The 23,918-nt window shown below is 32.1% G+C and overlaps 2 protein-coding genes across 8 annotated transcripts; both read left to right on the top strand.

Annotated features, from left to right (window-relative positions):
- The first annotated feature begins 14,350 nt into the window (after positions 1 to 14,350).
- Positions 14,351 to 17,022, top strand: LOC144555867 (uncharacterized). Its single transcript, XM_078304308.1, has 2 exons — positions 14,351 to 14,904; positions 15,639 to 17,022. The coding sequence occupies exons 1-2, from the start codon at positions 14,509 to 14,511 to the stop codon at positions 16,857 to 16,859; spliced, it is 1,617 nt and encodes a 538-aa protein (XP_078160434.1). The 5' UTR covers positions 14,351 to 14,508; the 3' UTR covers positions 16,860 to 17,022.
- Positions 17,023 to 19,436: 2,414 nt separating this feature from the next.
- On the top strand, positions 19,437 to 23,681 carry LOC144555877 (Endosomal targeting BRO1-like domain-containing protein). Of its 7 annotated transcripts, XM_078304348.1 has the most exons (14): positions 19,440 to 19,569; positions 19,671 to 19,782; positions 19,881 to 19,938; positions 20,233 to 20,478; positions 20,580 to 20,663; positions 20,744 to 20,793; positions 20,886 to 21,021; positions 21,401 to 21,497; positions 22,017 to 22,083; positions 22,183 to 22,281; positions 22,376 to 22,465; positions 22,876 to 23,030; positions 23,117 to 23,224; positions 23,343 to 23,681. In XM_078304348.1, the coding sequence occupies exons 4-14, from the start codon at positions 20,253 to 20,255 to the stop codon at positions 23,503 to 23,505; spliced, it is 1,275 nt and encodes a 424-aa protein (XP_078160474.1). In that variant the 5' UTR covers positions 19,440 to 19,569; positions 19,671 to 19,782; positions 19,881 to 19,938; positions 20,233 to 20,252; the 3' UTR covers positions 23,506 to 23,681. The 7 variants fall into 7 exon arrangements, 6 of the variants coding, with proteins under 6 accessions (XP_078160452.1, XP_078160458.1, XP_078160474.1 ...); XR_013512151.1 differs by lacking the exons at positions 19,671 to 19,782; positions 19,881 to 19,938 and having other exon boundaries at positions 19,437 to 19,569; positions 23,343 to 23,559; positions 23,611 to 23,681; XM_078304318.1 differs by having other exon boundaries at positions 19,671 to 19,938.
- The last annotated feature ends 237 nt before the right edge of the window (positions 23,682 to 23,918 follow it).

Genomic DNA, 23,918 nt, shown 5'->3' with positions numbered 1-23,918 from the left:
AAAACTTTGGTACCGTCACCAAATGATAAATTTAGTTATATGTCTAATCTAAATATAACAAATTGAATTCAGATTATCAATCCACCGGTGAGTAATAATTTCTACCCAATAGATATATAAACTGACCTATAGATAGATAACACGTTGTTTCTTTTATCAATAAAACTCGAGGCCAAATTTTATTGAATTTAGACATCTAGTTCCATTAAACTAAATACAAGTAATAAGAAAAAGAACTATTATATCATCCTACCTTTCTATTGTGAAGCTATTTACTATTGATTTTTGTGGTTAGATTGTATAGATGGATTATAAAATGGCTTCATCAATCCAGTGAATCAGTGGAGCAAACGTTTTTGTACCTTCACCGATCCGCATGATCAGTAGAGTCGTTTTTTTGTAGGTCCAAATTAATGATGCTTATTTTGTTAAAAGTTTTAAATTTAGTTCTATTAAAAAAAAATCTAAGGTTTCATATAATTTATAACTTCGTTCAAAAAGTAATAGATACTTTTTCAACAAAGAGCAAATACAAAAAAATAAATAAAATAAGATGCATATAATTTGTGATCATATCGATCCAAGACCTTTCAGTGAAATTAGACTTTTGAAGAAATAACATGCAAGCTCATGTAATTAATGAACCGAAAATGTTATAGTTAGCAGTGTCAGCACAAAAAATATTTAAAAAAAAAAAATTAATTAAGTGATTCTTGCATTCTCTTTTAGTAGTACCATTTAATAGTTTCATTTTGCATATCCAATATAATTTTTATTAAGTTTTTATAATAACCGCAAGAATTATATAGAAGAGTAAATTGAATATGAAGCTCGCGTGCTGGTTTGTTTATACTTTATAGGCGCGTTTTTCTTTTCTCTCTCTAAAATTGATTGATGGGTCAAGACTGAAGACTGAAGAGTAATGTGGGGAAGCCGGGAAGCCTAAAGTGATACATAACTTGTCTTAAACTCTTAACTACGAAGGAAATTTTACACATGGATAGTTAGCACTTGCAAAGCTTGTGAAATTTTACACGTTTTTTTTTTTCAATTTTTCCGCTCTCTGGATTCGTTCCCTCATTCAAAGAACTTCACGTGGGTGCGTGTGGGGGCCTGTGCTATTCTGAGTCCGGAATCCGGATCCCCTAATGTAACCCAATTTTTGGATTTAGCATCTCCACCGTCCTTTTTGTTGGAGGATTCAGATTTAATAAAATTTAATTTAGTATCAATATTACTTTTTCTTCTAGTCAATGATGCCACAAGTTATTACTTTTTCAACGAAGTTATAAATTATAGTCGATGATCCCCTAATGCAGATCAAGTGATTTTAAGATCAAGTTATTTTCTATCTATCTAAAAAAATAGTAAAAAAATTCTAAAAAAAAATGTAAAATTTGATTTGAAAGTACATATTCATATGAAGATCATATTGAACGGTTCGGATCGACCGTTAGAATTTTGAAAACTCAAATATTGAGCCGTTGCACGGAGGACCTCTATGCTACGCGTAGCATATTAACATTTTCCTATATATATGTTTTACTCGTCTGTTTAGATAGGTTGAAAATCACTTGATTTGAAAATTTTAAACTATGATAACTATCTAACAAAATAGTTAATAAATTCTAAGAATCTAAAATTTTGTATGCAATTATATTTTTTTTATGAAGATCATATATGATCTAAAATTTAAAAATAAAAATATTAATCCATAGTAGTAATCAATCCCACTATGTACAGAACCGTAGGTACGTAACCTCATCCAAGGGACAATACTTATATGAGATATTCGTCTATACTCCATATAAAAGGAGCCCATTTCAACTTTTTCTGAATTTTGTATTAATTACCTAATATTCAGTTGTTAAGATATAAAAAAGAGTTAGTTAGGAATCCGTATCCTAATAGGTAAACCGTAACATTTTTTTTGTTTGTTTAGATCTGAACTGTTTGATTAGGATTCGAATTAATCCGACTCAAGATAAAACTTACATTAATATCCGTGTGGATTTTGATCAGATGGTCCGAATTTAAACATAAATATTTTTGTTAACTTACGTGATATAAATTTGATTAGTTAGACAACCGAAACTACTATGTCTTAATTTGCAACAAAACAATTCGGCAACCAATTCAATCTTATTTTTAATTTTCAATTTTCAGGGAATAAGATTTTCTTGTACATTCCAAATAAAATGATAAACAATACAATATACAATACAAGAATACAAGAATACAAGATGGAGACATAAGTGAATAAAAAAATGTTCATTTTATTAGGCTTAGCCCAATTGAAGTTAAAGAGTTCTCTTTATATTGGGCCGATTTTTGGGCTCGAATCCCAGTTATGTTAAATCTCTACTACAAAGTAATTAGTATATTCTTCATGTTCTTTGGTTACGGTAATTAATTAAGAAAAGAAAAACGGAGATGCCAAAGTAAAATTAAAGATTTTCAACTTATTTTTTTATTTATTGTTTCCAATTTTTGTATCAAACACACTACAATTGATCTTGTCTTCTTCATTTCATTTGTATGAAATATCTCACGAGTGACTAACTAATTAAGTGAGTAGCATATAAATCATTTTTCTTAAATTTTAGAGTTGATTGACCTCCCATGAAAATGTCAATGTGTTAATTCAAGAACAATTATATTACTCCCCCCCATTCCATCCCCCCACCATCCCCCCACTCTATCTCTCTCCAAATTAGTTTGATCTCATTTCGATCTCGTTCGTATTTCTCACGATTTATGAAAAATTTTGCGAATCTAAAATCACGAACGTTTTCTACGTAATTTTCTCTTTCAAATGAGATCCATGATGACATACTTTCGGACAACTCGTTACAGAAGTATTTATCCCTCATCATGCAAGTATTTATATCTATACAGACATATGAAAATATTACTATCAATTATTATAAGTATTTATACTGACATATGAAAGTATTAATATCATGTATTATAAGTATTTATACTGACACATGAAAGTATTACTATCAATTATTATAAGTATTTATACTGACATATGAAAGTATTAATATCATGTATTATAAGTTTTTATACTGATATATGAAAGTATTAATATCATGTATTATAAGTATTATATGCAAAAAAATACTTTCAAGTATAGATATAAATACTTACACGATGAGGGATAAATACTTCTGTAACGACTTGCTCGAAAGTATGTCATCATGGATCTCATTTGAAAGAGAAAATTACGTAGAAAACATTCGTGGTTTTAGATTCGCAAAATTTTTCATAGATTGTGAGAAATGTGGACGAGATTGAAATGAGATAAAAAAACCCACCTCTAAAAACGTGCATGGTCCCCCCATGTGATTTGAGATTCCCCCCACCCTCCATGAAAAAAATGTGCATGGTCCCTTAAATACTTTCGTACTTAGAGATAAATACTTTCGTTCTTAGAGATAAATACTTCTGTACGTAAGTATTAATACCTTATGAAAAAAAATGACAGCTGGAGTTTTTTGGCATTTTGTGCGGGGTTAATTGCGGGGTGGGAGGTGCGGGGTTAATTATCAGCCTCCTTAATTCAATAGTTGGCCTTCTAGCATTGTCTTTTTGTTAGGTTTCCAGAGAGTAACGAATGAATGGAAAGTTTTATGTGACCGGTGTTGAAAAATAATTCTTAGAAAAACACATAAAATTAAGTCTTAGAAAGAAACTGCGTGTGATCAAAACGTACATCAAGATTCAAATAAGAACGAATAATAATAAGAAGAAAGCACTCAAATATCTATAACCGTTCGTAGGCCAGCGGACAATCAATTGTTCTTAATAGTTAGATAAGGAAATATTATGCCTGAGTCTTAATTTTATAATTTTACATTCCAAGAGCAACTTAATTTCTCAATTATTTTGATATTCTTTCTCACCTTTTCTCAATATTTAATGGCGAATGAATGCGTCTCAATTCTTTTGATATGGAGAGAGAGTGAGAGAGAAATGAGAGGAAACAGAGCAAAGAGAGAAAACAAATTTTGATAAATCGGTTATCCAAAACATTCAATTCGTTTGTCGAAGTAAGAAATCCAACATTGCTTATATAAACGAACTAGAGAAAACTGTACATATAAGATGAATAGTATCTTTTTTTTTATGGGTTTAGTTTAGGCCCAATTAAAGTTTTGAGTTCCCTTTTCTTTGGGCCTAGATTTGTCAGAGATCGGAGACAAAAATGGAGACGAGGCCCAATCCGATCCTTGGAATCTAGTAGAATCTTAATTTTGGTATTCGCTTAGGGGTGAACAGGGAATTCACATCCCCTCAGGTTACCTGATTGAGTACAATTGAATCGGATGGTCTGAAATTGGAAATTTTAACTTGGCACGAATCTCAAAGCACAAATAATACTGCCCCTTAACGCCATCCCCAGCCCCCACCGATTGAAACTAAATCTGAACCGTCCATTTCAATTGTGTTGAGTCAGGTACCTGGGAGGATACGGATCCGTGAAAATTTGGGGATAATATTAATATTAGATTCGTATTCATATTTCAATTGAATAAGAATATGTATATGAATAAATAAATGAATGTTAAAATTTAAAATCAAATTCTCCTTAAACATATATGGATACGAAGTGAATATTATACGAATACACATACAAAATTAATAATTGTCGAATATCTATAAAAAATAATAATAGTGTATTTATATTTAATATAAACTGGTGTAATAAAAAAACAACATTAAACAGTGCATTAAAATAACAATTAATTAAATTATTTTAATGACAAGTAAGTGGTTTAAATTAAGGATTTTACTGAGCAACATCAAATCTAGAGAAGTAAATAATATATGAACTTGTTTAGATGAAGATTTAGATCTCCAATTGGCGTAGAGAACTTTAGATGATTTAGATCTCTATCAGAGAGATTTGTACATATTTACTTTCGAATAATGTGTGTAAATAACTTTTTTCTATTAATCAATGAAATGTCAATTCTACTGACCTTCAAAAAAAAAAGAACTTGTTTAGATTAAGGGTTTTAGTAATCCATAGTAAATTCCAATTTTTTTAATACTCTCAATTAAATAAAAAAATTGAAAAATGCCCCAACGATTCCATTGTATGTTGACTTCTGAAGATAACCGCTACACAGTATGATTGTTCACTATTTTTTTTGGCAAATTTAATATAATTATGCAAAATAAAATATAAATTCGGAATTTCTCTCTCCTCCCACTCATCACTCACTCAAACCCAACTGAAAAGAAAGATGAAGAGAAAATAGAAGAGTAGAGGTGATTTCTTAGACGAAAAAGATGAACACTAACAACTGAAGTAGATCATCTAATCGTGGTTGTTTAGTAAATAGAATCACCATAGTAAAAATAAATTTCCAAATTAATTTAGTATAAACTCAAGCAGTCAAAATTAAAAGATTTATAAATTAATTTGAATGCATTCACTTTTTGAATGTTTTTTTATCACTTGACTTTATACAAAATTAATTCCAAAATTTAAAGGTTTCGTATATAGATACATCACTCGTAAGATAGATGAATTTCAACGGTTCAAATTTGTCACTAAAAATCAATCAAATAAATTTTAAACTTGGTAACTTAAAAACACCATAGTTGTACTCTTTATATCGTCCCCGGATTTGTTGCATAAAAGCTTGTAAATGTAATGCAATGAATGATAATAAATGATTGAATGAATGAATGAAATAATTAGATAAAATTGGCACTCAAAGAAAGAGAAATTGCGGGTACTTGTGTGGGGCACACGTGCGTAATATGCATGAGAGACATTAGCATGTGGATGGGCCTAATATTTTTTCATATTAAATGCGAAGATATATGTAAATTGATATATGGTTACTTGTATACCCAACATAATTTATAATGAGCACATCAAACTCCTTTTCAAGGCTGAATTAATTCTGGTCCCAAGCAACATGTAGTCATTGATGATTGCCAATTTTGAGCATATATTATATCATATAGTAAAGTCCCCACGATAGTCAAAATTTAATTTCCATGACAAATGCAATTGATTAATGGTGTTATATGATCAAGAGATGAACAATAATTTAATCATCGCAATATTCATAATATTTCACTAAAACAATTTCATAAGATTGGAATTGAAAAGTGAGCTCATAAGCTTGTTATTAGACATTTAATTTGCCTAACAATTAAATTTTATATATACGAGGAGGGTTTTAATATCTCATGTCTTTCATATCTTATCATACCTCATATTTAATAGCTTCGTTTTCAAAGTCCAAATTGTCGATCCGAACCGCTCAACATGATATCAATACTAAAATAGGACTAGGGATGAAATTTTTATAATTTTTGGAATTTATTTACTATTTTTTAAGATAGTTACAAAATCATTGTTTCCGGACCGTTCAAAAACAGTGATTTTGTACCTATCTGAAAAGATAGTAAAAATATTTCAAAAATTATAAAATTTGGTCTCCAAGCATATTTTAATATGGATATTATGTTGAGTAATTCGGATCAATAATTTAAATTTTAAAAACGAAGATATAAAATATGAGGCACGATGAGTTATGAAAAACATAAGATATCCTCATAATATTTAAAATTATAAAAAAAATTTAAAAAGGTTACACAAAAATAATAAAATAATACTATAAAAAATAGCTCTCTAAATAATTATTTGGAGAGAAGTAGGCTTCATACTTTTTGTTGGAAAGTAGCTGTTATATCTCTACTGTAACCTACAAGGGGAAAAGAGATGCTACTTTCATGTGAAGATAACCAAATCCGAGAAGCAATTCACATGGCAAAACCTCTACTTTCCTCGCTAGTTATTAATTCTATACTTCACCAATTAAAGAGCGCCCAATTTTTGTTTTTTTGTTTTTTTATTAAAAAAAAAAAAAAAACAGCTTCCAAGAATTTTAACTTCATTTGCCAGAAGAACAAAATAAAAGAATTTTTTTTTTATTCTCGGCCGGTGAAAAATTGCTCTTAAGCTCGGCCATTGTTACATTTCACACCTACCATGTACATATTTTTTTATAAAAAAAAGGCTATTATTTAATAATAAAATATTAAATATGTTGTAACTAATAAATTTGTTATCACTATTTTAAATAAAACTTGTTAGTCGTTTTATACCATTATGATTGAATAGATGGTATGCTTGTTTTAATATCCGAATTATATTCCTATTTGTATTTGTTTACGTCCAACAACATTTAATTTAGGAGCGGATCTAAAATTTTCATCAAGAGGAGGCAAAAAAATAATGAATCGGATTTAAAAAACTAATTGAGTTCAAACCCATTGGCTAATTGGATATTAGATAAAAAAAAATAATGATCTGACTTCTAATCTTAATTACCAATCCGAATTCAAGTAAATTTATTCTAATTTCAACCCAAATTGCAGATCAAAATTTCAAAGGGGGGCAAAAAAAACTCCGAAAAGAAACAAATTTGGTTTAGACAATCAAACCTATAAATCTATATAAAATTTCAAAATTCAAAGAACAATTGCCCCCCTGCTCCTGATTTAATTTGTATTCTTATCCATCTTAATATCTGAATCTATCCATATTCGTATCACTCTTTGAAAAATAATTAAATATATATACATATACATATACAATTTAATCACTATTCAATATGTATTCAATTTATTTTCACATCTAACTTTTATAATTAACTCATATATATCAGAGGGCTTGTGACATTATTCCTATCAAAATTTATGATACCGTTTTATTATATCCAAATTCCAAAATATGGAATTATCAGTTTATAAAGACAAATTCATAACGACCTAACCTAACCAATAATTATTCAATAATAATTGTGAAAGTGAAAGAAAGAAACAAGGCCACAGTATAAAATTTGGAGAAAGCAACCGTACCAAAATGAGAAGGTTCTATTTTAGTCAGGATCACTTCCTTTGCTTCTCTTCTCCGTTTCAGACATCATCGAAAGATCCTGTAATAGCTATCTAACAATAAAAGTTTAACCTCTAACCTCTCCAGTTGTCTATTATTGGAGATGATTGATGAGCAAGTAAACAACCATGATAGAGATGGTCCACGTCAACGATGTAAATTTTGGAATTTGGATGATGGTTAGCACTGAGCAGTTAGCTCGTTCCTTTCAATATGAGCTCTCTTCTCTCTTCTCTTTTCAATTATTTATTATTCCTTTTCTTCTTTTAAATACAACCTCTCTTCTCTGCAGTAGTTAGGTACTGTAGATTATTAGTACATGTCTGAATTGAATTCTGAATTTCTGATTGATGTGTACACGCACTATGTGTTGTATATGTTTGGAAGCAACACGCGACAGTAACAATATATGCGATTAATTTATTTTTTATTTGTTTTTTTTTTAATATTTTCGAACCAAACTCCGAATAAAACGTAAAAAAATAGAATACTTTTATTCGCGAATAAATTACGAATCACGAATTATTTGTGAGAAAAAAAAGCAAAAAAAACATGACTTTTTTAAAAAAAAATTATTCCCTGTTGCACCGAATCATTCCCAAATTATACCCGAATCACTAACTTTTGACCCCTCCAAACCGAACCCGATCTATTTATTTGTCACCAGGGGCGGATCTACTGTAGCATGGGGGGGGGGGGTCAGCTCCCCCCAGCTGGATTTTCAAAAATAGTGCTAAAAATCTTCTTTTCGGATCTCTGCCTCTCCCTGGAATTCAAATTGCCCCCCTGTAGCCCATTTTGGAATTCTAATAGACAGAAAGGAGCCCATATAAACTCTGAGTGGAACAAATTAGCGGAGCCCAAATAGGCGCTGATCCTAAATAGCGAAAATTAGTTAAGCCAAAATGTTTTTATTTTTTAATTTTTTTTGAATTCAAAGGCAGAGGCTGCCAAGTTGAACCAAAATGTTGAATTTTTTATTTTTTTTTCAAGTAATTTAGGATTTTTATTATATTGATTGGTATTTTTTTTGTTATGTTGAATTGTACCCGATAAGCTATTTGTATCCGATTATTGTCCCGCCCTGACAAAAATCCTGCGTCCGCCCCTGTTTGTCACTATGCAACACCCTCATTGAATTTTTGTATATTTTGTTAGTAGATGGATAAGGTACTTTTTTTTCAACAAGTGGTTATAATAATTAAAAAATTTAACTTAAAATCTGAATGTATGATTTTGCATTTGAAATCGAGCTTAGACCTTAAATCCAGGAGCTAATTCCTAATGATCATATTATCAGTGAATAGTGATCACTGCATTTGTAAATTAAAGTAAAATAATGGTGTACACTTGGGCTCAGAGATGGAGCTAGTTAGAGGATTGAGTGTCAGTTGCCTTTTTTTTTTTTTCAAAATATTTATATTTATACACAATTTTTTTTTATATAATCTAGTATAAAATATTATTTTTAAATTGATCATAAAAAAATTATATAATATGATCTACATTTATTAGTCAGAAAATCCGACTCCGCTCGTACTTGTATTAGTACACAATTCACATCGATCGTTATCGTAATTGTAGTGACACCATCGTATTTTTATTTCATCTATTTTATTTTATTTATTGATATTTTTAATTGTAGGAAATTACGAATTGAACCCCTCCTCTACCCCTTTCCTTTTCATGTACTTCTCTATTCTAAAACCAAATAGTTTGTTTAGATTATATCTAATCATTTAGAATTTTATATGGTTAGAATTGAATAATGATGTATAAATAGTGTCATCAATAATGACAACACATATGACATATATGTGTGAATTTAATGGAAGTCACGTAACGAGGAATAATAAAACTATAATTAATTATTATAAACACTAATCCTTATAGATTATATATTGATTTTTTTTTTCTCTCTCTTTTTATAGCGCCAGTTAACAGGGTCGATTTTTTTTTTCTCATCTTTTAAAATAAATAAATAAAATAATCCCTTTTTATATTGAATTTCAATAATTATCATTAAATCTGCAAAAGCATACTACATATTTCGCAAGTTTAAACTATAGACTTAGGCTGATGCGTTTGGATGCACATCCGGAAAGAGCAAGAATAGCGTTATTCCATCGTTTGAATAGGTTAGCAAGAACATCACTAACCTCAGGAATAGCTCTATTCTCAGAGTGATTCAAACGTAGAATAGTGGAGAAAAATAGTCACTAACCCAAAAACAGCGTCAATTTCATGCTATTTTTGACGATCCAAATGTACCATTAGTCAGAACCTGCGAATCCAACAGTATGATATTGAATGATAATCTTTCGTTACTGGAATTTTGAATGATCTTGAAGGGTCGGAATTTGAACAGTGATACTTAGAAAGTTAGAATTTTGAACAACAACAACACTTGTTTTTTTCAACTGAAAATGTAATTAAGAATTTGGATATTTGTAAACTTTAAGTTTCATTTAATATTTTGAAGAGGCATAATTTATTTTTAAGACGAAGATGAATAAGGATGTCAATTTCTAATCCAATATAAATTTATCCGATGATTATGTGAATAAAGTGATAATTCAGAATTTATCTCTCATGTGAAAAATATTATTTTAATCTCTACTTAATATAAAAACTTATAGCTCCAAATGAAAAAAAAAAATCGACAATTCTATTTATTTCAGCAATCAAGTGTAATTATTCGGATCTAATTACGAGGTCACGCACCCACCACGCATAAAAACACATCCATTAAAGTTTATTAATTAGAGATAATAAAACAAGGGAAAAGAAACAAAAAGTAAACTCCAGCCTTTCTGCCCTTTTTTGTTCAATATTTTGCCTTTAGCACCTTTTATCCAATTTTCTCCGGTACAGGAGCAATGGCTGTCTCCAGTTCATTGTTTTCCCCATCGTTTTCTCATCAGAAAAATGTTCTTGATTTTCAACACTGGAGAGAATTAGAATCACTTGCCCATTTGACTTTTAAAAAGACATGGGAAAAAGACTAATGTGAACATGTTGACAGAGCAGTTTTTATTACATGCAGCGTTGTTTTGATTGCGTTGTTTGCCGAAATTTTTATTAATATTATTTAAAAAAAAAACAATGTTGTAATTGAAGAATTAGAAAAATTACTAGGGCCTCTAATTCAACTGCGACTCCATTCTTGAGAGGGCGCAGATTGAATTGGAGGCTTCTGAAAAATCTAAATATCAGTATATTTTAGTGCATTTTTTTTTTTGGGAGGGGGGCTTCTAATTCAATCTGCAGCCCTTCAAGAATGGAGCCCCATAATGAATTGGCGGTCTTGATATTTTTTGAATTCCTCATAATTTGTGCGTGTGTTTTTTTAACAACAGTATTAGTAAAAATTTCGGATATTGTTCCTCTATAAATTAGAAATTGCTCTGTAAAAATCCAAAATTTCAGAAAAAGATGAAAGAAAAAATATCAAAAGCTTTCCCTCTCTTTTTAATAGATATTTTTCTTTTACAATTTTCACCCAAGTATAACTTTATTATCAAGCACTCCAGAGAATTTTCTCTTAAAGAAACAATTAAATGCACTGATCTGACGATTCATGAAGCAGGAAAGAAACTTTTTTTATAAGATTTTGATGCATGTTTGCAGAAAATGGTTTATTGAGATTGAGACGAGACGACTCGTTATAATTTATTTTCGATTAGTAAATGCACTGACAATAATTTTATTTTATGATGGTGCTCCGTATATGTTTTTTAACCATTAAAAATATAAATAAATGTAAATTATCCTATTTTTTTTTTCGGTTGTAGAACTTCTTATAGCTATTGATTATTCGTTAGCAAGATATCAACAACCTTGAATTATTACAATCAAATAATGATACTTTTGATTAAATTTTTTCTGTGGAATCAATGAGATTAATTAAACCGTCAGAGACAGGGGTGGACCCAGATGGTTCCAGGGGTGGTTGCTCTCTTAGATTTTGAGTTTAGTGAAGATCGGGACGTTCCGATCCACTTTGCTCCTTCTGAATTTTTTTTGCTCCCATATGGATGTTAAATTTGTAATTCGGGTTAAATTTAGAGTTAAAATTAAAATAAATTTCTTGAATTATAATTGGTAATTATAATTACAGGTTAGTGAATTGCAAATTATAAGTCAGAGTATTGGAAAGTACAAATTAAAGCATTGTCCTTTATCAAGTATCTAATTAGTTAATGAGTTTAAACCCGATTCAATAAAAAAAATTTCACTCCTAACAAATTTTTTGAGTTAGCCTTTGATCAGAGGTGACCTGCAGGGGCGGATTTATGCATATTATAGAGGGTGTCAAACCACCATATGATTTTAAAACTAGTGATTATGTATATTAAAATTTAGTTGAACTTTTGAATTTTTATATAGTCTAGCATGTAAGGTCATGGATTCAATTCTTACTGAGTATAATTTTTTTTTTGTCTTTTTTACATATTACATTTATAGATTTGCCCCTATATTTGAATTTCCTAGTTCCGCCCTGCTGACCCGGAGGGTTAAAAGTTAAAAGTACAATAATAATAATAATTAATGTTGATCTTAATTAGGTGACGCCTTTGAACTAGTCGACTTGTCAGCATTGACCAATGGCTAATGTAGATGACAAGCAAACGTTGGCACTTGGCACCAATGAAGAGAAAGCAGGTACGTATAACAGTAATAAAAAAAGTATGCATTGATTTTGAACAAACATATTCTGCTCAAATTTATGACTTGCCATTTTTTTTTAACTCTTTCACTTGCGTACTTTCGGTTCAATTGTGGTACTATCCAGTGTGACCATTTATGGTTCAACAAACTAAGTGGAAGCGAAAAATAAACCAAAACATCACTAAAATTGGAAAATTTTAAAAATATCAGGGTCTCCAATTTAATCCGCTATCCAGTGTGACCATTTTGACAATGTATTTTTTGGTTTTTAGGGGTCTCCAATTCAATCTGCAGCTCTCTAAGAATGGAGCCACAGATTGAATTGGAGGCCCTGGTATTTTTTGAAATCACCATAATTTATGTTTTTTTAAGTGATATTAATACAATTTTTGGGGCTACGTAAGTGCACTTGATATTTGATAATTCTTTATTTTTGATAATATTGACAATCTTTAAAAACAAAGTTTAAGATTGAAATCTAATATTATAAGTACGGTTTATATTATTCACATATCATGTATATAATATTTGATGCTTGTTTCGCCATACTTATAAATAAATAAATAATTTATTATTATTATTATTATTATTTTTAAATACATTGTCAAAATAACCATTGTCAAGTGATCTTCCTCTAATGTAAAAGCTACTTAATAAATAATATTTATTTTTTATTTCAAATAATTATAAGGAATGCATGTTGCATTAACATATTAATTTTATTTTTGAATATGTAGCCTAAATGTTATTTAACCAGCAAAATATCTGACACTAATTTTTAATTATTTGAGTTTGAACAATCCACACTTAAGTGTTAAGGTAGACATTTTTCTGCTAATATTTTATTAGATTAATACAATAGACTGCACAAAGATATTTCATAAAAAAAACTTTTGATGGCATTTTGTTCTACTTTTTTAAAAGAAGGTAATTAATTGAAAATTGAACTGTAAAATTAAAATATATGTTATTTGATTAGTCTCTTAGTCTTTACGTAGAGATGAGGATTCTATTATCATGAGAGTATCTAAAAAGAACAAAAATGTTAGGGTTTACAAAAAGCCCTTATTTCAAACAAAAAAAAAATGTACATATAACATATTTACAAATTTTAAAGTTAGAAAATTCACCTTTTTATCTCATCTCATGAGATTATAATAAAAGCACGCGTAAAATTTATCTAATCCAACATCACCAATTTCAGTGCAATAGGAAAAAAAGAAAAAAAAAAACACTCACATTAATTTTTTTTTTTGAAAGAAAGACGGCGGTATATGTAATTTTGCACCATAGCACCATGGTAATAATATACGTGATAAATTTGTGAATAATTAGAGTTTTATTTATTTTTTTGATATTTTTGAACCGAACTCCAAATAAAATGTAAAAAAAATGTATAATACGTGAATCATGAATTATTCACGAGAAAAACGCAAAAAAAAATGCAATTTATTTATATATTTTTTAAATATATATTTTTATTTCCTTATTGTACCAAATTATTTCTAAATTATATCTAAATTATACCTGAATCACGAATTTTTGACCACACCAAACTAAATCCGAACTATTCATTTGTCACTATCAATCTGCACTGCAGTGCTTTGGGCACTCCGATAAATGAACGGTGATGGGCATAAAAGATCCATTCTCCATGTAAACCTACTCCCTTCCTCCCCCAGCTCAGCGCTCAGTTTCCTTTTCTTTCCTTTTCCTTCCCGCGAAATTTTTCTAATTTCTTTTTAACTTACCCCGCACCTAGTCACCTTCCTCCGCCTCACCTCCCTTTCTCTGACACAACCTCACCAAGTTCTCTCTTTAGTCTTTACTAACTCTCTCTCTGTGATCTGCAGTTCTGCACTCACTCTTTCTCTCTCTGAGATATTTCCTATCGGCGGCGTTTTGTAATGAAATCACCGGACCAACCTGCCCCTTCCCCAACTGGAGAGGAGCAAGAGCTCCAGAAACGCTGCCTCTTTCTCCTCTCTACCCTCCCTTCTCCTCCACCCACCTCCCTTCTTCGCCGGAAATGGCCATCTATCACCGCATCTTGTAACCGCCTCGTCTCTACCCTCCCTTCGCTCCCTCTCTCCAGCCCTCTTTCCCTTCCTCTCCTCTCCTCCCTCTCGGCCTCCCTCTCCCATCTCCATTCCCTCTCCTCCGAACCGCCCACTGGAAAGCTCCAGTTGCAGAGCGAGCTCTCATCGCTCGCAACTACTCTCGATGGTCTCGCCTCAGATGCTGATCTGCTCGTCTCTAGTGGAGGCGGTTCGTCAGAGAATGATCTTGTTTCTCGTCTTCAGGTAACTGTACTACAAAAGATTCATCTTTTATTTCTGGGTTGTTAGATAATAGCAGAAAGCTTGTTTCTTGATTGAATTATATACTTTTTATTTTATTTTATTTTATTTTCCAGCTGAAACAGTAACTTCAGTTTGTACACAGGATTAAATAAGTTCCAGCTCAATTTCTTAATATCGAATTGCAAATCTCAGCTTTTAATTGCGATTGAACTTATTCCTCAGGAGATCATTGTCTAATTTATCAATGCCATTTTATAGCTATTTATTGTTACCTGTACAGCCTCACACCAATATAAATGCTAATTGGCCTAGCTTGGTACCCATGTTATAGTTAGTTGTACACTGTGCTGCCTCACAACACAGAAATGATGCTTTGCTTGAATGTCAAATTTTGTTTGTTGTCAAAGTTTTACAACTCTCTCAATTGAACAAATCCATGGAATAATTACTATTCAGCTCATTTTCATAGGGAATCAATTCTAGTATATATTCTCTATTTCCCACCTAATATCTAAGTTTGTTCTTCTCTAATTTAATACCTTATATAATTATTCTTCTTAGGTTCAAGTAGGTCTATTTCACACTAATTCACCAACTTCTAAATTTATTATTGACTGTACTTGTGTATGCATATCATGACAACAACCCAATCCCTCAATGCATAATTTTTTCTTTGCCGATTACCAATTGCATGTCACAAATTATTCTCTAAAGTTTGAAAAATTGCATTGCAGGTTGGCACAATCTCCTCTCGACTCGAAGCAGTAGACTTCCTTCTATTGGACAAAACCACCATGTCAGCATCCTGCCTCCAATCTGCGGTACCATCCCTCCTGAAGCTTCTAGAACCTTCTGCCTCCTTTGAGGCACGGGAGAAGGCTGTATCAGCATTTGCAAAACTCTCCTTGTCAGAGTCCTGCCACCATGTCATCACCTCTGGTGAAGTGGGACCTGCACTTGTGATCCACCTTTCCCGAATTCTGGACTCTGGTACTGGTGCAACCGCTGCAATTGAGAATGCATGTACCATACTCCAAACCCTGACCCTAGTTAAAGAGAACGCAATGGCACTTGCCTCACGAGGAGGTGTGGGCCCACTTTTGGAGATATGCCATGCTGGCACACCATCAGCTCAGGCCTCAGCTGCTTCTGTATTGGGAAATCTTGCGCAAGTGGAAACAATTAGGCCGTACTTTGTAGATGAAAATGGCATACCTACATTAATCAACCTTTCTTATATCGGTACGGCAGTAGCGAAAGATAATGCCATCGGTTGCCTCTGCAACCTGGCTGGCCCTACAGAAGATGAACTACAGGATTTGAAAATCACACTTTTCAAAGAAGGGGCATTGGATTGCATCAAGAGTTACCTGGAACTCCAGGTGCAGGAAGATCGGGATTGGAACCTTGAAGGCGCAATTGGGCTGTTAAGGCATTTGGCCTCTTTTAGGTACATAGCAGAGATAATTACCAATAATGGGTTTGTACCGTTTGTTGTATCTGCATTGGATAGCACAAAATTAAAAGTTCGAATTGAAGCAGCACGAGCTATTGCTGAGCTGGCAGTTACAGGAAGGATTGTCAAAGAAATTTGCGAATCAATCCCAAAATTAGTTAGAATGCTAGAAGGAAAGGTGTCCGAGGAGAGGGAAGCGAGTGTCAAAGCATTGTCTTATTTAATGCATGTTTCAGGCTATAGGAGAATTTTTCGCAAGGATGAGGCTGCAATTGTAAATGTGGTGCAGTTACTTGATCCACTGGTTGGTGATGTGGAGAAGAAATATCCTGTTTCGGTTTTGTTGAGTTTGTCACAGAGTAGAAAGTGTAGGAAGCAAATGGTGTTGGCCGGTGCTTGCGGGTACTTGCGGGGAAGTTTAGCAACGCAGGTGGAGGCCAAAAAACTTCTAGAATGTCTCGGAAGGGGAAGGATACTTGGTGTTTTTCCAAGGGTTTGAGAATTGGGTGTAACTATTTTCTTTTCCTTTTTACTTTTTTTTTTTCTTTTTTTCTTTTTCTGGTTTTAATTTTTAATTAGTTTTGTGTGTACTGATAATGGTGTGGGTTGTACATGATGTATGGATTTACTTTTGTTAACTAAGTATATTTAGAGGTGACAATGAAGTACAGAGGTTGTGCACTATTATATTATTTCTTTCTTTCCTTCTCTTATTTTGTTTCACTTTTTGGCCCTTGTTTAATTAACTTTGTAAGCATAGAATTGTAAAGTTGGGTTGACTTGTCTATTAGTTGAGGTCCTACTCTTGCTTGCTATCATTGTCACATGCAACCTTAGTGCATGAATTTCTCTCACCAATCAAAGACGAGATCAAACAATAGTTTCTTTTGATCTAAACAGCTTTTCGTTTCTTTTTATCTCCCTTTTTAGCCTGGCTAGAGAAGAGAAGATGTCAACTTACCCGAATTTTTTTTATAAACCATAATTAGAAAAAAAAGATTTTTATGAAACCAATATGATTATTTTTTTATTTACAAAAATCAAAAGAACAGAAATGCTATTTCGGTCCCAAATTTTTTTTTTTTTTTTTGACCGAAATGATAATTCGGTCAAGGTATTCTTACAATTTTTCAACGTATTTTTTTTCTCGAAATATGTGAAATCGACTGGTCATTTTGGTCCCAAAAAAAAAAGACCGAAATGACATTTTGGTTTTTATGGTTTTTGTGAGAAAAAAGTAATCATGTTGGTTTCATAAAAATCTTTTTTCTAATTATGGTTTATAAAAAAAATTCAACTTACCTCAATAAATTATACTTAAATGGTATTATACAAACTACAGAGCAGTTGTGTGCTGTTACTACTGTTACAATACCCAATTTATCAACGAAATTATTCCTTTGTTGCAATTGCCATGAGATGACACCCTTTGCATGAGGATTGTGCATCAAAGTATTTTATTTAAGAGAGGATAAAAACAAAAAAAAAGGTGAATAACAATAATGACAACAATAAATAATAAAGAAGTTGTAAAATATTCAGCATTGCGTATTTTTTAGTTGATACTTCCCTGAGGGCATGTGATGAAGATATAAATAAAAAGCAAAGTTCTTGCCAAAAGACAGCTTGACATTCTTTTGTTGGTGCCTTCCCTTGAAGCTTCCTCTTTCTATTTGTTTATAATTGTCTCTGGCATCTAGACCTTATTTGCTGGATTATGTCTTGTTCAGATTCTGAACATCCTCCTTTTGTAAAGTTATGTTGATTTATTATCCTGATTCTCCTCCTTAATATATGCTATTATTGAGTCTGAGTCACACAAAATGCTAAAGATAAGGTGCACACAAAAATGGGCAAAGTAGTATTATATATCATTATTAGTACATTATTATTAGAGAAATTATAGAATTGAGCACCGTGTCACATGTAGGGGTTCCTGAAATACAGCTTTCACATATTGCTGCGCAAGCTTTTCTCTTAAGAACAAGACAAATTTCATCTAATCTCAAAATTAACATGGTAATCAGGGTTCTAAATAGCTAGTAGCTATAGCTACGCAATAGCTGCGTTACAGCTCTTTTGGACCTCAGAAGCTATAACGCTATTAACCGCTTTTCTTTTATAATAATTGTAAATAGCTAGCTATAATTGTGCTATAGCTTTTTCGGACCTTAAAAGATCGCTATTTAGAACCTTGATGGTAAAAAATTCATATCACCCTTCTATTTCAGGTTCAATTTTTTTTTTTTTAAAAGACCCTTCTCTTTCAGGTCAAAATAATATTCCACTCATGATGCACTTCATCTGAAAAGAAATTATAAACTCTTTAAAATTATTTTAGGAGTGAGGCGGTGGTACTACGCATAATGTACATTGATCCGTACTACGGATTAACATTTTTATTTTCAAAGTTCGAATAGCCGATCTGAATCATTCAACATAATTTTCATATGAAAATATACTTGTAGACGACATTTAAGACTACTTTTAAATGGTTTAAAGATATCAAGTGATTTTCTACCTATTTAAATAATAGTAAAAATATAAAAATATAAAATGTAGTCTACAAGTACACTTTCATACGGAGATCATGTTAAGCTATTCAGATCGATTATTTATACTTTAAAAATAAAAATATTAATTCATAGTATAAACCAACATTAATACCATAACCTTACCTCTTGACTCTTGTTTTAGTGCTGCTGCCTTGAATACAAGGATACAACTACGATGGTTTCCAGGATTGGGCTGTGATAACCCTAATTGGGCCAGATCTATAATTTAATACAATTAATTAATTAGGAAGGAAGTTAGACTTAATATTGGGCCGGATCAAAATCCAATTGATCCGATCCAATACTCTTCATCTTCCCTTAGTACTCTTCATCTGCAGTAACGTATCGTTTGAGTTTATATATTAACCGGCCGATCTGAGTCTGATCCTTCAATATTCGTGCGGATTCTGATCGGACAGTATAGATCTAATCTCAAATGGTACGTCAGAGCAGAGGATATGAATTCATCTTTCCTCCCCCAGTTTCTCACTTTTGTTTTCATTTTCTTACTTGTATGTATTGCATTATAATTTAATCCGAAGTAGCCGAGGTGTGATTGTTTAGTACTGGTGCTGACTGGAGATTTAGTACTTACCATTTCCTACGCCATCGCCATGTGAGACTCCACCTCGGTATCTTCAAAGAGATCTCCATGTATCCCCACTTGCTTTTACTACTCGCAACCGTACTGCTCCCTCCCTCTCTTTCTCTCTCTAGAATCCAATAATTTATTATCTATTAATCTTATGACTTAGTTATTGCTCAAAGATGAGATTTGAGTCATTTGACTCACCGTTCCTCCATTGGCAGCTATAAAGTGTTCTCATTTATTTTTCGAGCTGCTTGCTCTAATTGGTTTCTTCTCAAGTTGTTTTCAATTTCTGATAGTATTAGATTTTTGCTTGATTGCTAGTTGGATATTGGCTTATTTCTTTGTTGATTTTAGTTTACTCTTTTGAGTACAGACCAATTAGATTGTATCTACTTGTGAAGGCTTTAATCTGGTGTCAGGCAAAATTACTGGTACAATGTGTGCCATCTCAGTGTTTAATCAATTTTACTGTATTTTCTTTGCATCAACAATATGACAAGTTGTTTCCTCTAAACAATAGTATCCATGATTTATCAAGCTGAAAGTGCTTCTTTCTACCCATATTTTCTCATAGAGTTATTTTTTGTGTGGTAATTCAGAATCTCTAGAAACTTGAGAATATCAATTAATTCACGATAGATTTTCCATCAACACATTGTGTTCATTAACTTCTCATTGGTCCTGCTTTTTATTTTAGTTTATTTTATGTTTCTCTTACATATTAGGATGCTTGGAAAGAGAAAAGATGGGATGCACTTCGTCCAAACCCAGGCGATACTCCATAAAAGGGAAAGATAAGAGCAAGTCCAAGAGAAAAAGCCTCATTGCTGAGGTGGCAGTGTTTGTTCCAGCAGTGCGGGTCCCACTGCCAGTCGATCTCATCCATCCACTTCGTGGTTTGATTTCGCGAGATGCATTAGATAAACTCTCAACCCACCGTGGCCATCTAGTTCAATTATCAGCAGAAGATGGTATCCCCTGCCTTTCTTTATTTATTCTGTAATGCTTTTTTTAGAGTTTTTTATGCACATTATTCTATTTTTCTAATGAATTTGAATCTATTTATTGTCAGATCTATTAAATGTCTCTAGGATTTCACAGCTTCAGCAAGCCCTTGAGGAGTACTTGCCTGTTCTTCTTGGTCTTACAAACAAAGGTTTTATTAGCATCTATTTGTCTTACTTTTTATATATTTATGATTTCACGGTACTAACAAAATTATCTACACTGGAAAAGGGCTCGATACACTGGTTGAGTTCAAATGGAAGAGCCTTGAAGATGATGAGGTAAAAGTAGCATTATATCATTTTTTTTGTTAATTCTATATATACCAACTACTCATAATATTGTTCAATTGAATTTTTCAATTGTCTGGCAGGAGTTCAGTGTAGCATGCGCTTGGTATGAAGCGTTGTCAATAGTTCATGCAATGGCAATGCTCTCTTTGCTGGAGGCTAATTTAATGCTTCTTCCCAAAGAAATCCAAAATGGATCTGAGAGGAGGGTTTCTGAAGGTCTGATATCTATATCGTATTATTTTATCATAAGTATGTTCATATGACAGCGATCAGTAGCTCCTTTGGCTGGCACAAGCTCTTCAAACCTCAAAGGAGAATAGATACATTGAGTTCAATAGTATAAATATTAGCACGCTTCAAAATGATTAGTAAATTAGAAAAAATGTAACAAATTGACAATATTGTAACAACACAATTTAATGATTAGTATAGAAGCTAAGAACATAATTATATGTTAAGATACCTTTTTTTATACGATCTAATGTACTAGATATAGATCTGGTGCTGCCTGATATAATGCAAGATACAGTCTGGTATAATAATCCCTGCTTTGTACAATTTACAATGATTAGCTATTAGCATTTTTTAATGATAGATTCAAAGAAGGATGTGGTAGAGTTGCTACTAAAGGCATCAGGATGCTTAGAATATTGTGTGCACCACATACTTGTCCAAATACCTACCCAGGTCAGGTATGCATATCACTATTAAATTACTTCATATTCTTGATTTATTTAATATAAGAGCAGGATTCAAATGCCTCATGTCTTTCATTCCTCAATCGTACCTCGCATCCTTACCTCCATTTTCAAAGTCCAAGCAGTCGATCTGAACCCCTCGACATAATGTCCATATTAAAATGTACCTGGAGACAAAATATATATTTTTTTTTGGAAGTTCTTTTACTGTTTTTTTAAATAGGCACAAAATCACTGTTTTTCAGATGATTCTGGACCATCCAAAATTAGTGATTTTGTACCTATCTAAAAAATAGTAGAAAGTTTTAAAAAATATAAAATTTGGTCTCCAAGCACATTTTAATATGGAGATCGTGTTGAGCGGTTTGGATTGACTGTTTGAACTTTGAAAATGGAGTTAAGAATGTGAGCCACGATTGAGGCATCAAAAAACACGAGGAATTTGAACCCTACTCTTAATATTATATATTTTAAAATTGACATTTAATGCATAATTACCTTTTTAACTTCTAGGAAGAATCTACCTAGCAACCTGCAGCAGGGCACACTTGAGGCCATTTCTATCCAAGCTTTGGCCCAGGTTGGTGTTTTACATTTTTAACCCTGGAACTCTTTTGGGTAAATGTCCTTTTGTCAAAATGTTAATTTCTGTTTGTTGATTTAACAAATATATTAACAGGGGGTTGAAATGCAACTAGGATTGGCCTCAGAGAGTGACAATGCTACTTTATCTGTCAAAAGAAGGCTTGCTTGTGAGCTAGTTGCCTATTTATCACAGGTTTCCCGATTCATTCATTTCATTTCTCTTCCTCCCTAATTAGGTATTATATGTCTATTTTTATATTTTTTTCCCTTGATCTTTTGGTATGTAGGCACATTATATATTGTTAGGATGTGACACAAGTGATTTATATGGAAAAAAGCTCCTATTCTTTATTAAATGGAAATTCCTGGAGGCTAAGGTATCTTTTATTGGAGATTTATAATTTTTTTTTCCCTTTTGATATGTATCCTTGTAAACTGTCTGATTGATAATGAACCTAATAGGACTTCTCATATCCTTATTTAATATTCATTTCTCCACCTGTAAGAATGAGCTAACTTTGTTAGAACTAGAAGACAAAAGGGGAAAAAAATGGTAGTGGATACTAGGGGCACTTCAGCAATTATTTGCATATCTTTAGCTTATAACTTAAATAAACCACAAGATTGCATGTACGACAAAATGTAGATTGAAAGCAAAATAATGCATGGCCAAATGTAGTTGCAGATAGCAAATTTTGGAGGGTGTAAAATATCAACAGACGAGAGATTTAAGTTGTGATACAATATAAATACCGGTCCCAAGTATAACATGCAAATATAATCGTAGGCGGCTGCATACTATTACCATGGTTTGGTTATTGACAAGGGAAATGAACCAAGCTGCCACATCAGCGCAGTGTGCTGTCTCTGTGCAGCTGATGATTTGTTAAATGAGAGCAAGCGGGTTTGCTTAAGCTTTTGCCTTGCTACTCCTGTAACAAGGTTAAATATTGTTTTCTTTAATATTTATTAACTGTTTAAGGGACACACTCCTTTCTTTATACGTAATTGAACTCCTGTGATAATAGAGTACCTCCTTCGTGGGGAGTTATGAAGCACTTGCACAAGAAAATACCTGATGTTGCATTCAAGAGGTCTCAAATGTATGCTTACCTTCTTGAACAAGACAAGAATGCGTAAGTCGATTTAACAGCTAGATATATATTACCAAATATTTACCCTTTTTTTTGGTTTTTTTTCTCTCAACATACTTAGCTAACTAGATATGTACATATTTTTGGTGTTTTGGTACAGTACTCTTCAATCGTTGCCTGATTTGCCAGAGTTCCAGTTATCGCTTAGACCCGACCCGTATGAATTACCAAAAGCAGACCCTTTATGGGAAAGTGAGGATTGTGGGCCCCAAATTCAGAGTTTGAAAGATCATCTTGAAGATGAGGATGAGCATGAGTCATAAATTAAGTAATTTATTACTGTCACTTATCAAATCTTCTAGAAGTTTGTATGGTTGGTCAATATGTGTTGTTAATTTTTTATAATGGAAAAAGTTGCACAATGAAAGGAGATATGTGTATAACTAAAAAGTTTGAATACTGTTACTCTAGAAGCACGCAAGGAAATATTTTCTTGTTTCTTGGGTTGAAGTCTGAATGCTGACTCAGATTTTTCTTTACAATCTTCCAGATACTTTGAAAACTGCCCTCTCATTTTAAATAGATATATTTTCCCTGTAACATTAGTCTCAATAAATTCCAAAATTATTTCAAGAACACGACATTATCCCGAAGACTTCTTAACAGACTTAGCTAAATATTCAAGTTTCGTCATGGACTTTGCGTTTTTAGCTAGATATAGTCATATAGATATAAA

The sequence above is a fragment of the Carex rostrata genome, chromosome 1 (genome assembly GCF_964058835.1).
Source record: "Carex rostrata chromosome 1, lpCarRost1.2, whole genome shotgun sequence".
NCBI lineage: Eukaryota > Viridiplantae > Streptophyta > Magnoliopsida > Poales > Cyperaceae > Carex > Carex rostrata.
This window is presented reverse-complemented; position numbering and strand designations above follow the sequence as displayed.

Coding starts and splice junctions, on each gene's coding strand:
- LOC144555867 (XM_078304308.1), top strand. CDS start 14,509: ATGAAATCACCGGACCAACCTGCCCCTTCCCCAACTGGAGAGGAGCAA. Junction 14,905..15,638: donor ATCTTGTTTCTCGTCTTCAG/GTAACTGTACTA, acceptor ATTGCATTGCAG/GTTGGCACAATCTCCTCTCG.
- LOC144555877 (XM_078304326.1), top strand. CDS start 20,253: ATGGGATGCACTTCGTCCAAACCCAGGCGATACTCCATAAAAGGGAAA. Junction 20,664..20,743: donor TCTTGGTCTTACAAACAAAG/GTTTTATTAGCA, acceptor ACACTGGAAAAG/GGCTCGATACACTGGTTGAG. Junction 23,031..23,116: donor CTTGCTACTCCTGTAACAAG/GTTAAATATTGT, acceptor CTGTGATAATAG/AGTACCTCCTTCGTGGGGAG.